The sequence below is a fragment of the Theropithecus gelada genome, chromosome 3 (assembly GCF_003255815.1).
Source record: "Theropithecus gelada isolate Dixy chromosome 3, Tgel_1.0, whole genome shotgun sequence".
NCBI classification, from domain to species: Eukaryota; Metazoa; Chordata; class Mammalia; order Primates; family Cercopithecidae; genus Theropithecus; species Theropithecus gelada.
This window is the reverse complement of record NC_037670.1, coordinates 55,004,685-55,020,441: the sequence shown is the minus strand read 5'-3', so window position 1 is coordinate 55,020,441 and position 15,757 is coordinate 55,004,685. Positions and strand designations below refer to the sequence as shown.

Below are 15,757 nucleotides of genomic sequence, written 5' to 3'. Positions count from 1 at the left end.
AAAAAAAAAAAAAAAAAAAAAAAAAGACACTAAAATCATGCTTACTTATTGTTATCACTACTGGATAAGTAATAAGTATGTAAGACTAACATCTACTGTAACAATATGGTACTAAATTTTATTTGGATGTTAGAGATACGTATCTAAATATAAATAATTTTAATGTACTGGTCATAATGTAAGATTCGTGAAAATTTTCTTTAACCATAATTCAGTTAAAACACTTTTTATTCAAAAAGTAGAAATAATAATATTAAAATGACTAAGGGTTTCGTTCAAAGTAAATATTGTGGCCTTATATTTATATTATTGTAGAAAATATTCTTTAATTTATATTAATGTTGACCAGACGTGGTGGCTCACGCCAGTAATCCCAGCACTTTGGGAGGTCGAGACGGGCAGATTACCTGAGGTCAGGAGTTCGAGACCAGCCTGGCCAACATGGCAAAATCCTGTCTCTACTAAAAATATAAAAATTAGCCAGGCGTGGTAGCACATGCTGGTAGTCCCAGCTACTCAGGAGGACGAGGCAGAAGAACTGCTTGAACCTGGGAGATGGAGTTGCAGTGAGCTGAGATTGCCACTGCACTCCAGCCTGGGCAATAACGTAACACTCTATCTCAAAAAAAAAAAGTATATGATTATAGGTTGTCTACAAATGCTTCACCTGACAATGCTAATTGTTCTGAAGTAATAAATAGAAACCAAGGCTAATTCCAACTCCACTGTTATATACTGAACCGTTTATTTAGCTACACCTAGGTTAATATGATTTATATGATTTACATATATTTCAATAAAGCAGAGGAAAAAAGTACATATAATCCAAATGCTTTAAGAAAAGAGAGATGAGGATAATAGCCTTCCTTATTTTCAGGCAGGAAAATAAAGCCTCTTATTTTTATTTTCTCCTATAACAGCCAAGTCTTTAGACATGCTCTTGAATATCTGAATTTCAGTAGACACTAGATTCAGGCATCTAAGGAGTGGCCCTGGGCACACTGTGTGCCCTTGAAAGTTTACAGAGAGAAAAAGCAGAATACAGAAAGGTGTCATAAAAAAAATCTATGGATGCCCATGAATAAAGCAAGTTCTCAGAGACCTATGAAGAGACTTAGATTCTGACACAATAATAGTGGGAGACTACAACACCCCACAGACACTCTTAGATTCTTAGGGCAGAAACTTTACAAAGATCTCAGGACCTAAACTCAACACTTGGACAAATAGTCCTACAGAACTCTTAATCTAAAAACAACATACTATACATTCTTCTCATTACCATGTTAGAGACACACACTCTAACATTGACCACGCAATCAGAAATAAAACAACCTTCAGCAAATTCCAAAAATTACACCAACCACACACACAGAGCACAGCTTGATAAAAATATAATTCAGTACAAAAAAAAAACACTTGAAATGATACAAGTATATGGAAATTATGCCACCTGAGCCTGAATGACTTTTGAGTAAATAATGAAATTAAAGCAGAAATCAAGTTCATTGCAAAAAATGAGAACAAAGATACAACATACCAGAATCTCTGCAACACAGCTAAGGCAGTGTTAAGGAGAAATTTATAGCACTAAAAGCTCGCACCCAAAAGTTAGAAAGATCTCAATTTAACAACCTAACACCATAAATAAAAGGAGAGAAAGCAAGAGCAAACCAACCCCTAAGCTAGAAGACAAGAAATAACCAAAATCAGATCTGAACTAAAAATTTAAACAGAAAAAAATATACAAGACCAAAAAATCCAGGAGTTAAATCTTTGTAAAAAAAAAAAAAATAAGATAAACCACTAGCTGCAATAATAAAGAAGGTCCAAATAAACACAATTAGAAATGACAAAAAAAGACACTACCACTGACCCCACAGAAATACAAATAACTATTGACTATGAACACTTCTATGAACATGAACTAGAAAATCTATGCACACAAACTAGAAAGTAGAAGTTTCAGGATACGAAATAAGTGTACAAAAATCAGTAACATCCCTGAACATCAACAACATTCAACCAAAGGCCAAATCAAAAAAAATCCCATTCATAATAACTACAAAAATAATAAAATGTTTAGGAATACAGCTAACCAGGGAGGTGAAAAATCTCTATGACAAAAATTACAAAATGCTTCTTAAAGAAGTCAGAGATGACACAAGCCAATGGGCAGCCATTTAATGCTCATGGATAGAAAAACTGATATCATTAAAATAGCCATACGGCCAAATGAAATTTACAGAATTAATGCTATTTCTATCAAACTACCAAAACCATTCTTTTTTTTTTTTTTGAGACGGAGTCTCGCTGTGCTCCCAGGCTGGAGTGCAGTGGCGTGATCTCGGCTCACTGCAAGCTCCGCCTCCCGGGTTCACGCCATTCTCCTGCCTCAGCCTCCCAAGTAGCTGAGACTACATGCGCCCGCCACCACGCCCGGCTAGTTTTTTGTATTTTTAGTAGAGACGGGGTTTCACCATGTTAGCCAGGATAGTCTCGATCTCCTGACCTCGTGATCCACCCGCCTCGGCCTCCCAAAGTGCTGGGATTACAGGCTTGAGCCACCGCGCCTGGCCCCAAAACCATTCTTCATGGAACTAAAAAAAAAAAAAAAAAAAAAAAAGGTATTTTAAAATTTATATGAAACCGAAAAAAAACCTGAATAGCCAAGGCAATTACAAGCAAAAAGAACACAGCAGGTGGCATTACGTTACCTGACTTCAAACTATACAACAGAGGTACAGTAACCAAAGCAGCATGATACTGGTACAAACACAGACTCATAGAACAACGAAACAGAATAGAGAGCCCAGAAATAATGCCACACACCTACAACCATCTGATCTTCTACAAATCTCACAAGAGCAATGCAGGAAGAATTCCCTATTTAATAAATGGTGCTGGAAAAACCAGCTAGCACTATGTAAAAGACTGAAACTGGATGCCTTCCTTACACCATATAAAAAAAAAAAACGACTCCAGGTGATTAAAGACCTAAATGTAGAACATAAAATGGTAAAAAAATTCTGAAAGAAAAATCTAAAATACCTATGTCAATTGGATAAAGAAAATATTATTGACATAGGAACTGGCAAAGAGTTTATGATGAAGATACCAAAAGCAATTGCAACAAAAGCAAAACTTAATAAGACCTAAAGAAACTAAAGAGCTTCTTCACAGCAAAGCAAACTATCAATAGAGTAAACAACCTACCTACACAATAAAAAGAAAATATTTGCAAAATATGCTTCTGACAAAGGTCTACCACTCAAAATTTGTAAGGAATTTTAAAAATTTTACCATAAGGCAGTCCGGGCACGGTGGCTCACACCTGTAATCCCAGAACTTTGGGAGGCCAAGGTGGGCGGACCACGAGATCAGGAGATTGAGACCATCCTGGCAAACATGGTGAAATCCTGTCTCTACTAAAAATATAAAAATTGTCCGGGTGTGGTGGCTCATGTCTGTAATCTCAGCACTTTGGGAGGCCGAGGCGGGCAGATCACGAGGTCAGGAGGTCAAGACCAGCCTGGCCAACATGGTGAAACTCCGTCTCTACTAAAAATACAAAAATTAGCCGGGCATGGTGGCGCATGCCTGTAATCCCAGCTACTTGGGAGGCTGAGGCAGGAGAATCACTTCAACCCAGGAGGTAGAGGTTGCAGTGAGCCAAGACCACGCCACTGCACTCCAGCCTGGGCGATAGAGCAAGACTCAGTCTCAGGAAAAAAAAAAAAAAAAAAAAAAAAAAATTTACCCCAAGGCCGGGCATGGTGGTTCATGCCTGTAATCCCAGCACTTTGGGAGGCCGAGGCAGGCAGATCACTTGAGGTCAGGAGTTTGAGACCAGCCTGGCCAACATGGTGAAACCCATGTCTACTAAGAATACAAAAATTAGCCAGCCATGGTTGCATGCACCTGTAGTATAGGAGGCTGAGGTAGGAGAATTGCTTGAACCCAGGAGGCGGAGGACAAGAAGAGGAAAAACAGACACAAGCTGAGTTGAGGGTGGTGGGTGGGAGGATAGAAAGGACTAGAAAAAAATACCTGTTTATGCTATGCATAGTACCTCAGTAACAAAATAATCTACGCCAAACCCCCATGCCACAATTTTGCTTATGTAACTACTCGCACGTTTACCCCGACCCTGAAACAAAAATAAAAGTTAAAAGGAATAAAATCCATGGGTGGGGGAGAGTGCAATGTAGGTGGAAGGACTGGTTTGTCCTACAGATAGTGGCCCACGTGGAGCTGTACTCGTTTATTTCTGTGTCTGGGCAGGCAGATGAGATTATGAACAGGTGGTACAGAACGTTGGTCGTGGAGGAAGCAGGTTGCTGCTGCAGATTCAGTGTCTGGGGGTGGGGATATGCAGGAGACTGTAAACACTTTTGTGGATTTTTGGCAAAAAAAACACTAGGATCAAAAATGCTGTGGTGAAATTCCTGATGGTGGTGCCTAGTCCTGGGAGGAGTGTGGACACATCAATTTCCAGTTGGTATGTTTGTGAGTGGGTAGGAATCCTGGGGTGGCAGCTGTGGGAAAAGGGGGCCTGTTATCACAGCTAATTTCCTCTAAGTTTTCAGTCCTCTCTCACCCTGGGAAGAGACCTGGAATTCCAGGACAATGGCGTAGTGTGACAGCCTGTGTACAGGAGAGCATCATTTCCAGACACCCAGAGTTCCATTCCAGGCCAGGCCTCTGTGATATTTTCCTTCTGGCACCAAATCTGTATTTGCTGAACACAAAGCAATTCTCCAACACCAACTAATTGTCTAACATTTGAATTCTGACACCATCCAGAGTCAGCACAGACCCTGATTCAGGGCTCAGTCTCACAACACTATCCTCACTCCAGAGGCCAGTCACAAACCTCACAGGTCCATCTATGCTTCTGACCTACTGTTTAAAAATTGGAAACTCTTATAAACTCCCTCCAATTACATAACTTGATAGAGCTACTCACAAAACTAAACAAAACACTGTAGTTATGTTGACCAGTTTATTATAAAAGATACCAAAAGGCCCAAAAAAGTCAATGGAAAAAGGTACAGGACGACAAAGAATAAAGGTGAGGAAGGATGAAGCACATAGATAATCCTGGTAAAAAGTTGTGATTAATAAAATTCTTTTATTCTTTGAGTTCTCCAGGAACGGTTTATGAAAAGAAACACCCTTCCCATTATGACTTAGATGGTGGGTGCTCTCTTTTCTTACCTGACACGTAGCCAGAAGCAGACTCCGCACATTATTTTCGTTATAAAAAATTAGCTGAATTTGCCTTCAGTTTTCAAAATAAAATACTTCTTAATCAAACTTAAGTTTCCTTCCCACAGGCTCCTGAACATTGAGCTACCTTCAGTCTGAGGCAACACAGAACCCCATTTTATGTCCCTCCTAAGAACATGCTGACTTCAGGGTAAAACAATTCTCTCATCTAGAATTGAATTTTTTGTCCTTCAATTTGCCATTCCCCTCCCACCTTGTTTTTAATCTTGTTTCCTCCTCCCTATGAAAGAAAGCCCTTGTCCTGAGGCCCTAGAAGGTAACAGGGGCTGCTGCTGAAGCGGCTGGAGTGGCCATTCTGATCAGCACACCAGCTCTCAGGACACTCGGAGCAGCCAGGGCCTTCCAGATGGAGCCTCCACTTGCTGCGTCTTGAGTTCCACCCAGCTTCCAGCACTTAGACGCTGACGACTCAGAATGAAGGAGCTTTAGGGGTCCCAGGTGAGCGTCTCTAGTGCTGCATTGTTCAACAGTAGCCCCTAGTCTCATGTGGCTGTTTAAATGTGCATTTGTTAAATAAATTCAATTTCCCATAAATCTAATTTAAATCAGTTCCCTAGTTGCACTAGCTACATTCAAGTGCAGGTCAGAAGCCAGAAGTACTTTATTGGACAGTGCAGACACAGAACATTGCCATTATCACAGAAAGTCCTACAGGACAGTGCTATGTAGACACTATTTCCAGCCCCAGGCAGTGGGTCAAATCCTTGACCTAAGCCTGGATCTCTCCAGCTTTCTCCCTGCTCCCTATACCCAGCAGCCTCTGGCTGGGGCCTGCTTCCCCACAGAAAACAGTCTGAGACAGTTCTGCCATCTGCACCATTCTCCTGACACACTCCCTCATCTCAGTGACTGTTTCATTCAGCAGTTATTCACTGGGCATCTCCTATGTGCCAAAAAGTACACTAGAGCTACAGTGATAAACCAGACAGAGCTCCCAACCTAAAGAAGCATATGTTCCAGAGAGAGGAGACAACAAACAAAGCTTGGATAATTACAAGGAAACAAAACATGGTAGTAACATGCAAAGTGGCGGTGATTTGTTTGAGTGGTCAGGGAAGCCCTGCCTGAGAAGGGGACATTTCAGCTGATTTTTAAGTGGGGAGAAAATCTGGGAATGCACATTCCAGGTAAAAGGAACACCCAGTAGAAAGGCTCTAAGGTGGGAATGAGCTTGTCAAGTTTGAAGAAAAAAGACCATTGTGGCAGGGGCTTAGCAGGTGGAGGGAGAGGGTTGGGAAATGAATTTGGACAGAGAGGCAGGAACCAGACTGTGTGGGTACTGGAGGCTGGGGCCAGCAGGCAGGTTAATTGTATTCTTCAATCAGTAGGATGGTTTCCAGGAAGGAATTGACATGATCTTGTGCAAGGATGCCAGCCCATATCAAACTGGAATTTTCTGCCTCACCCACCAAACATTGGCTTCCCAGGGCTGCAGGTCTCTGTGACCTCTCTTCGCTAAGCCCAAGTGACATGCAGCAGAGAAGCAAGGACTAAGTCAGTCATGCCAGGATACAATAAAACCTCAGGGTCTCTAAAAGGCTCAGAAGCATGAGAGCACAGAGCCTGGAAAACAAGAGACTTTTGAGGACTTGAGCCCACATTTAAATGATGCAGTAGTTTTGGTGTCTGCGGAAAAATCAGTGGACACCTTGCCTGCCTGCCTTTTTGATTAAACATATTATGTATCAAGCTGAATGAAAAAACACAAGTACTTTTGCAACCTGAGATGGATCAAAGTGAGCAAGCATGCCCACTCTAACACCAGCCCCTGTCATGCCAAGAGTCAGATTCCAGCCCATGCTGAGGTCCCAAGGGAGTGTGGGTGGATGGGTGGCAGATAGCTGAAAGAACAGACAGGGGGTTAGGCCGGGCGCGGTGGCTCACGCCTGTAATCCCAGCACTTTGGGAGGCCGAGACGGGTGGATCACGAGGTCAGAAGATCGAGACCATCCTGGCGAACACGGTGAAACCCCGTCTCTACTAAAAAAATACAAAAAACTAGCCGGGCGAGATGGCGGGCGCCTGTAGTCCCAGTTACTTGGGAGGCTGAGGCAGGAGAATGGCGTAAACCCGGGAGGCGGAGCTTGCAGTGAGCTGAGATCCGGCCACTGCACTCCAGCCCGGGCGACAGAGCGAGACTCCGTCTCAAAAAAAAAAAAAAGAACAGACAGGGGGCCATAGGCAGATGAAACATGGTTTTATTCAGCAGCTCTCTTACACTGTCTGTCTCTGCCTGCTCGGGCTCTGGGACTCCTGCCGCTCCCATGCCTGCAGCTGCATTCCCTGGCCTGCAAGGCTGGCTCTCCCTTACAGGGTCAAAAACTTCACTCTCTCTCTTTGGACACCAGGCGTATGCACAGTATCACCAGGGCAGTTATACCTTTTACAAACAACAGTGGCTCTGAGTCAGGTGATGAACCTTCCCATGTTATGGCTACATAACTGTGACTATATAATAAGTCCTCCCTGCCTGGGCACAGTGGCTCAAGTCCGTAATCCCAGCACTTTGGGAGGCCAAGGTGGGTGGATCACTTGAGGTCAGGAGTTTGAGACCAGCCTGGACAACATGGTGAAACCCTGCCTCTACCAGAAATATAAAAAATTAGCCATGTGTGGTAGTGGGCGCCTGTAATCCCAGCTACTCACGAGACTGAGGCAGAAGAATTGCTTGAACCCAGGAAGTGGAGGTTGCAGTGAGCTGAGATCGCACCACTGCATTCCAGCCTGGGTGACAGGGCAAGACTCCGTCTCAAAAACAACAACAAAAATCTAAACAAACAAAAAAACCAAGTGGATTTATATGCCTGTGCTCCAAACTTGCTGAGTCACTCTGGCCCGGATGTCTGCCTCAGCCTATTCCTGACCAAAGCACATCCATGTACCTTACAGCCCCTCAAATGAATAAAGCCTTTTCTAGAAGTTGCCAACTTCCTAATGAAAACTTTGCCCTTGACTTTGTTAACATCAAAAATTATAGATACATGTGGAAGGAAAATAAACTCTTGGGACGCTGAACTCACTATGCCAAAAGTTAAGCTGGGGACTGGGTCATGTAAAGATTGGCTTCCTTTTATTCCCAAACAGATAGCTGTAATTTCACATGCTTACTTTATCTTGTATAAAATGTAGATTTACTGAGGGAGAGAGAGAGAGGGGAATGCATGATTGACTTCCCCTGAACCCTTTCTTTGCACATGTAAAATATAGATTCACTGAGTGCTAATCAGAGCCTCACGGCCCTCCCACTTGCTCTTTCCTCTTTAAATACTGAAGTTCCCAAAACACTCTTTGGAAAAAGCACAGGACACAGATCCTATTGTGACTTGTCTCTCTTTCTCCCCGGTGTGTCCTCAACATTACCAAAATAAATTTCAAAATTGACTGAAAAAAAAAAAAAAGAAAAAAGAAAGAAAGCTCTAGTCTGCCTAAACTTTGCAATCTTTAAAGATTTATAGTTGGTGCTTCCTCCTTTGGAATTCTAAATTTTTTTACATAAATCTGCGTTTTATTTTACAAAGTCCAGAAACTGCCTCAAAAAAACAACTTCATCTTTAGTAAGACCCTCCCAATCCCCTTCCATCTTAACCTTAACTCCATCTGCCTGTGTGTCCCCAGCTTTCCATAGCTCTGTAGCTTTTCTCAGTACAAAGGCTTCTTCCGTGGCTGGGGTGAGCAGCCTGAGACATCTGCAGGGGAGGCTCCCCAAAAAGAGCTAGGCCTTTTGCAGGGTCAATATTAGCCTTAGCTTGGAGTCACTGGGCTCAAGCTTTAATTTTCATGTCTGAGTTATTCATTTCGCTTTTGAAACTAACAGTTTGAACATTCAGCAAAATTACTTGCACACAGTGCTCAAGTAAGGGAAGGAATTTTTTTTTTTTCTTTTTTGAGACAAAGTCTCACACTCTCACCCAGGCTGGAGTGCAGTAGTGAGATCTCAGCTCACTGAAACCTCCACCTCCTGGGTTCAAGCAATCTCCCTGCTTCAGCCTCCCTAGTAGAGCTGGGATTACAGGCGCCTGCCACCACACCCAGCTTTTTTTTTTTTTTTTTTTGAGACAGAGTCTCACTCCGTCCCCCAGGCTGAAGCGCAGTGGCGCAATCTCCGCTCACTGCAAGCTCTGCCTCACGGGTTCACACCATTTTGCCTCAGCCTCCCCAGTAGCTGGGACTACAGGCACCTGCTACCACGCCCGGCTAATTTTTTTGTATTTTTTTTTTTTAGTAGAGACAGGGTTTCACCATGTTGGCCAAGATGGTCTCGATCTCCTGACCTCATGATCCGCCCGCCTCAGTCTCCCAAAGTGCTGGGATTACAGGCGTGAGCCACCACGCCTGGCCAATTTTTGTATTTTTTAGTAGAGACGGGGTTTCGCCATGTTGGCCAGGATGGTCTTGAACTCCTGACCTCAGTTGATCCACCCACCTCAGCCTCCCAAAGTGCTGGGATTACAGGCTTGAGCCACTGTGCCTGGTCAGGGAGGACTTTTCTGAAGATGCTTACATTTTACATCTCAATAGGAAAAGCAAAAGTATTCCTTTTAGATAATAAATGTATTATTTTATTATTTCCATTAAACATTATGTAGTAAACAATTAGTCATATGGAAACACTTCTAGGAGGTACCAAGTTTTATCTCATAAAATTTAGCATGAAACTCAGAAATCAAGATAACAGGGTATAGACTAGAAATATTCAATGTCACAAATTCACCTTGCAAAAAGAGGTACTAACGTTTTCAAGAATCTATGTACCTTCACCAATTATCTACCACATTTTCTGGTGGAAATGTATTCATTTTCTTTTCTTTTCTGTTTTTTTTGAGACGAAGTTTCACTCTTTCGCCCAGGCTGGAGTGCAGTGGTGTGATCTCAGCTCACTGCAACCTCTGCCCCCCAGGTTCAAGCAATTCTCCTGCCTCAGCCTCCCAAGTAGCTGGGATTACAAGCATGTGCCACCATGCTCGGCTAATTTTTGTATTTTTAGTAGAGATAAGGCTTCACCATGTTGTCCAGGCTGGCCTCCAACTCCTGACCTCAAGTGCTCCACCCCCCGCTTGGCATCCCAAAGTGCTAGGATTACAGGCGTGAGCCACTGCACCCGGCTGGAAATGTATTCATTTTCTAAAGCCAAAATGGAAGAGAGATGTTCTCTATTTTTTTCCCTAGATAGCTAGCATTCTAAAAGTTAAGGCCTGGAATTCTGTTTGAAATTACCCAGCTAGGCTGGATGCGGCACGCCTGTGAACCTAACACTTTGGGAGGCCAAGGTGGGTAGAGCACCTTGATTAGGATTAGGAGTTTGAGACCAGATAGGCCAACATGGTGAAACCCCCCATCTCTACTAAAAATACAAAAATTAGCCGAGCGTGGTGGCTAGCGCCTGTAGTCTCAGCTACTCAGGAGGCTGAGGGAGGAGAATCGCTTGAACCCGAGAGACAGAGGTTGTAGTAAGCCAAGATCGTGCAACTGCACTCCATCCAGCCTGGGTGACAGAATGAGACTGTCTCCAAAAAAAAAAAAAAAGAAAGAAAAAGAAAAGAAATTACCCGGCCATAAAAAAAACTACCTGTGACAATTACTAAACTCGGTCTGGAAAACAAAATAGTACATGAGAATTTTTAACAAATGGAATATACGTAGATATTAATTGTTTTCTGAAACTCACCTCTTCTATACCATTTGTAAATATTTTCTTACCTTTTAATTGCCTCTACAAATGTTTCACTATTTGTCTTTCACTCTTTTTTCATCATTTTTTTCACTATTTTTCTGCCCCCTTAGAGAATCCCAAAGGCAGAAATTATTTCTATGTTTTTCCCTTAATACCAGCATCTGATTGACCAACAATGTGTCCCAAAGAAACAGAAGCTGAGTTGGGTGAAGACAATCGTAATGTCTCAAGGGGTCAGCTTTTCCAAGGAAGTGTACACCAGAAAATTTCTCTCAGCCCCAGGGCGTCCACCTGCTCCCTGGAGAGGCTACACTTTGTACCTCAGGCAGTCCTACGGGAGAAAATGACCCACCAGCTGACATTCATTAGGCACTCTGGCAGACATAGCCACAGTGGGTATCATGGTTTATTCCCAGACAGTACTGAAACCCAGGACCAGGAAAAATCTGAAGGGTGGCCAAGGACACATCACCCCATAAAGTTTCCAAAGGGAAACCCTGACCCCCCAAAATTCTGATAAGATCTCTGTGACTAGGGAAGATAAAAGGAAAAGAGGCACAGAGATTTTTTACAGTAGTGTCCGGGGATTACTCTTTGCTTTCTTTTTATAGAAAATTTTTACAAACAGAAAACAAACCTTTTAAAAATTATCATCCAATGATTTCTCAAACAATGATTAATTAAAATACAGTATCAAAAATGTACACTAGGGCCGGGCGCGGTGGCTGACGCCTGTAATCCCAGCACTTTGGGAGGACGAAGCGGGCGGATCACGAGGTCAGGAGATTGAGACCATCCTGGCTAACACGGTGAAACCCCGTCTCTACTAAAAAAATACAAAAAACTGGCCGGGCGAGGTGGCGGGCGCCTGCAGTCCCAGCTACTCGGGAGGCTGAGGCAGGAAATGGCGTGATCCTGGGAGGCGGAGTTTGCAGTGAGCCGAGATCGCGCCACTGCACTCTAGCCTGGGCGACAGAGTGAGACTCCACCTCAAAAAAAAAAAAAATCTAACTCAAATACATTTTTTTTTGGTAAATTGTTACATTGGGGGAAATAAAATTTATGCTTAACCAACTGTAAACTGCCAAGTACCCTCCGATTACATAACCAGAAAATTTCCACCTTGATCTTACAAATTAAGAAGCTATGTAACTGTACCTAACCGATTATTGAATTTGGTTTTATTTATCACATACCACTTAAAAGTCTTTCCTTCAAGCCCCTCCCATGGACCACAAATTACAAATCATAGCTGGGTGCTCTACGATTTTTGAACCACTCTTCTATTACATTTTTAAATATTTTTGCGGTGACTTCCTTGAATTTTTAATAGAAAAAAGGAGGGACTGGGACCCCACGGACCAAAGCTCTTCCCATTCATGAACCCGGTACTGTGAGTTATCAGGCAGAGATGCGGCACTGCGGCTGCAGAGCTGCCCAGCGAGGGCTCCAGGCCAAGGCACAGTCACTGCACAGGGAGGAGACAGGACGCCCGGGGTCCGGCTGTCAGCCCAGCCGCCATCTTATGGCTGAAGGGGACCGAGGGCCGAGCTGCGCCAAGGACAACTCGGGCCGCGGATTTTGGAGCCCAGTGCTGGGAGGCTGGAGTCCTGCCACAGTCACTTCTGACCGGTTCCAACCAGCCCCTCCCCCTCTCTCGGGGTGTCGGACCCGGCACTCTCACCATTTCTAGGCTTCCAGGTGGTCCTGGCATCTTAGCTGTGCATCTCCCAATACCTGCAGGTAACGGGGCCACAGAGGCTGGGCCTCTAGGAGCAGAAGACACAGAGCAGTGAAGACTAGACCTGGAGCTCCCGCTGCAGCTAGAGACAAAGGCCCCGCCAAATCCCGGAAGCCGTCCTGTCCGCTCCAGCTGCGTGCCTGATTGGACGGGTCCCATTCCAGCGTCCCTGATTGGATAATGTTTAGGACCCCACCCCCTAATGCCCTGAGTGACAGAATATGTGCTCAGCTGCTGGGCTGAACGAAGAAAGAGTGAAATTCAAGCTGCAGCGTTCTCATGCAGGGCTTCCTCCCTGAGTGGAGCCAGGCCCACCCCAGAGGGTATTTGCATATAACCTTGCGTACAAGGTCGTTTGCCTTTATAAATAATATATTATGTGGCTATTCACACATAAAAATAATGCAATAACAATTGTTTAAAATTTTCCAATTTTATGAGCTCCCTGGCTTCTTGTCCTTTGAGCGGGTAGCCTGACATTTTTTTTTAAAAGGCAATCCTCTGAAATTGAATGTGAGCCACATGTGAATTCTAAATTTTCTAGAAGGAAAATTTTAAAAAGAAAAAATAAACAGAAGGAATTCATTGTAGGAATTTAATTAACCCAATATATCCAAAATATTATTTTAATATGTGACCAGTATGTAATTATTAATAAACTATATATATTTTGGGAAAAAACATTAAAACTATGTATTTTACCTTTCTTACCACATCGTAGTTCAGACCAGCCACATTCCATGCACCCAGTAGCCACACGTGGCCAGTAGCTGCCACATTGAAGTGCAGCTCTGACAGCAGAAGATGAAATCCTGAACATCCCTTTGCTGTTTTCTTTTCTTTTTATTTCCTTTCTCTTCTCTTTTTTTCTTTCTTTTCCTTTCTCTTCTCTTCTTTTCTTTTCAGAGTCTCGCTCTTAGGCCCAGGCTGGAGTGCAGTGGTGCAATCTCGGCTCACTGCAATCTCCACCTTCTGGATTCAAGCGATTCTCCTGCCTCATCCTCCCCGGAGTAGCTGTGATTACAGGCATGTGCCACCATGCCTGGCTTATTTTTGTATTTTTAGTAGAGATGGAATTTTCCCTTGTCAGCCAGGCTGAACCCCTGACCTTAAGTAATCCTTCTGTCTCAGCCTCCCAAAGTGCTGGGATTACAGGCATGAGCCACCACACCGGGTTTGAACATCCTTTTCCTGCCATAAATAAGGAGAAAGTCTTTCCCTACCAACATCTCTCTTCAGTTCCAAGGGTAGAACAGATAGTGGCCATAGAAAGAGCAGAGGACGGCAGGAATAAAATCACAACAGAAAGACCACCTGTTGTCCACCTTTCTTCCAGAGATCAGACAGTGAACAAAGGACGATGGGGCCACAGAATAAGAAAGCTCTATGTCTACAGATCCCTCCCTGGTCTTTCTTTCTTTTTTTTTTTTTTTTTTTTCTATTTTGAGACAGAGTTTTGCTCTTGTCATCCAGGCTGGAGTGCAATGGCATGATCTCAACTCACTGCAACCTCTGTCTCCCGGGTTCAAGCGATTCTAGTGCCTCAGCCTCCCGAGTAGCTGGGATTACAGGCGCCCGCCACCATGTCCAGCTAATTTTTGTATTTTTAGTAGAGATGGGGTTTCACTGTGTTGGTCAGGCTGGTCTCGAACTCCCGACCTCAGATGATCCACCCGCCTTAGCCCTCCAAAGTGCTGGAATTACAGATGTGAACCACCATGCTAGGCCATGTCCCTAGTCTTTACCTCGAATTAAAAACAGACTAATTTTGCTATTTGCCCTTGACCCTAATTGTCAAGCTGTGGTTACCTGTTTTCTCCTGTGGTGTGGGGAACTGTGTGAGTATAAGCACCAATCACATGCATACATGTCTACATGTATTTCTGCATTATGCAATATTCTCTTACAAGACATCCAACTTTGAATAAGGAGAAAAATCAGTACCTTTATGGGGCCCACTGTTGGAAGGTAACTAGAAATCAACTTTGTCATTAAATCCTGGCATCCTGTCTGCACCGGGTGCATGTGTTAATTAGCTATTGCAGCATAACAAACCAGCCAAAACTTCTTAGCTCATAATTGAGATGATCACCAATTTAGACTAGGTTCAGTGGGCCATTCTTCTGTTTTCAGCTGAGCTCCTTCAGTCATGTGTCATCAGCTGCTTGTTGACTGGGCAGCTGTGATTCTTAGGGGGCTCTTCTACTTGTAGGGCTGAAGCACACCTTGCTTCTCAAAATCAATGCCCAACAACACATCTTTATTTTTCATCACAAAAACAAATCTAAAACTTAAAAAAAAAGTTAGAGAAATTAAATTTAACAAAGTTTAATTGAGCAAAGAATGATTTGTGGATCCAGAGTAGGTTCAGAGAGACTCCAGTACAGCCACATGCTGGAAAAAGATTTATAGACAGAAAAATCAAAGTGACACACAGAAAATGAAAGTGAGATACAGAAACAGCCAGATTGATTACAGCTTTGAATTTGCCTAATTTGAACATGATTGGAACAGTTTATGTTATTTTATTGTCAAAAACACAGTGGTTGGTACAAGAATGGGTTACAGCCTAATTACATATATCTAGTTAGGTTTCAGTTTACTATGTACAAAAAGCCCTACTGACCAAAATTAGCCATGGAAGTGGGCAGCTTTAGGCTATAATTAAACAATTTCTCTCATTTGTTCATCTTCTCAATTTTGAAAGTTAGACCAAAATTTTAGACATTGATACCAATCTAGCACCATCAAAAATGTACTTATTGCCCAGGTGTGGTGGTTCATGCCCGTAATCTCAGTACTTAGGAAGGCCAAGGCAGGTGGATCATCTGAGGTCAGGAGTTTGAGCCCAGCCTGGTCAATGTGGTGAAACCTTGTCTTGAAATCGTGCCACTGCACTACAGCTTGGGTGACGAGAGTGAAACTCCATCTCAAAAAAAAAAAAAAAATTACTTGATTAGTCTCAAATTCCACTGTAAAATAGCAGAACTGTGGGTTTGTAAAGTGGAAGGAAACAAAGACGTCAAGTTCTTATTTTTTTAAAAGGCTTACAG

The 15,757-nt window shown here is 43.1% G+C and overlaps 1 protein-coding gene across 2 annotated transcripts in view; it reads right to left on the bottom strand.

The window, feature by feature from the left end:
- LOC112620654 (zinc finger protein 680-like) overlaps positions 1-12,852 on the bottom strand; it is a 47,484-nt gene extending 34,632 nt beyond the window's left edge. Inside the window, exon 1 of one of the 2 annotated variants that reach the window (XM_025379399.1) lies at positions 12,648-12,852. In XM_025379399.1, coding sequence (XP_025235184.1) covers positions 12,648-12,677 — 30 coding nt within the window. In that variant the 5' untranslated portion in view covers positions 12,678-12,852. The remainder of the gene's footprint in view (positions 1-12,647) is intronic. The other variant, XM_025379398.1, reaches the window with a different exon arrangement.
- Positions 12,853-15,757: the final 2,905 nt, after the last annotated feature.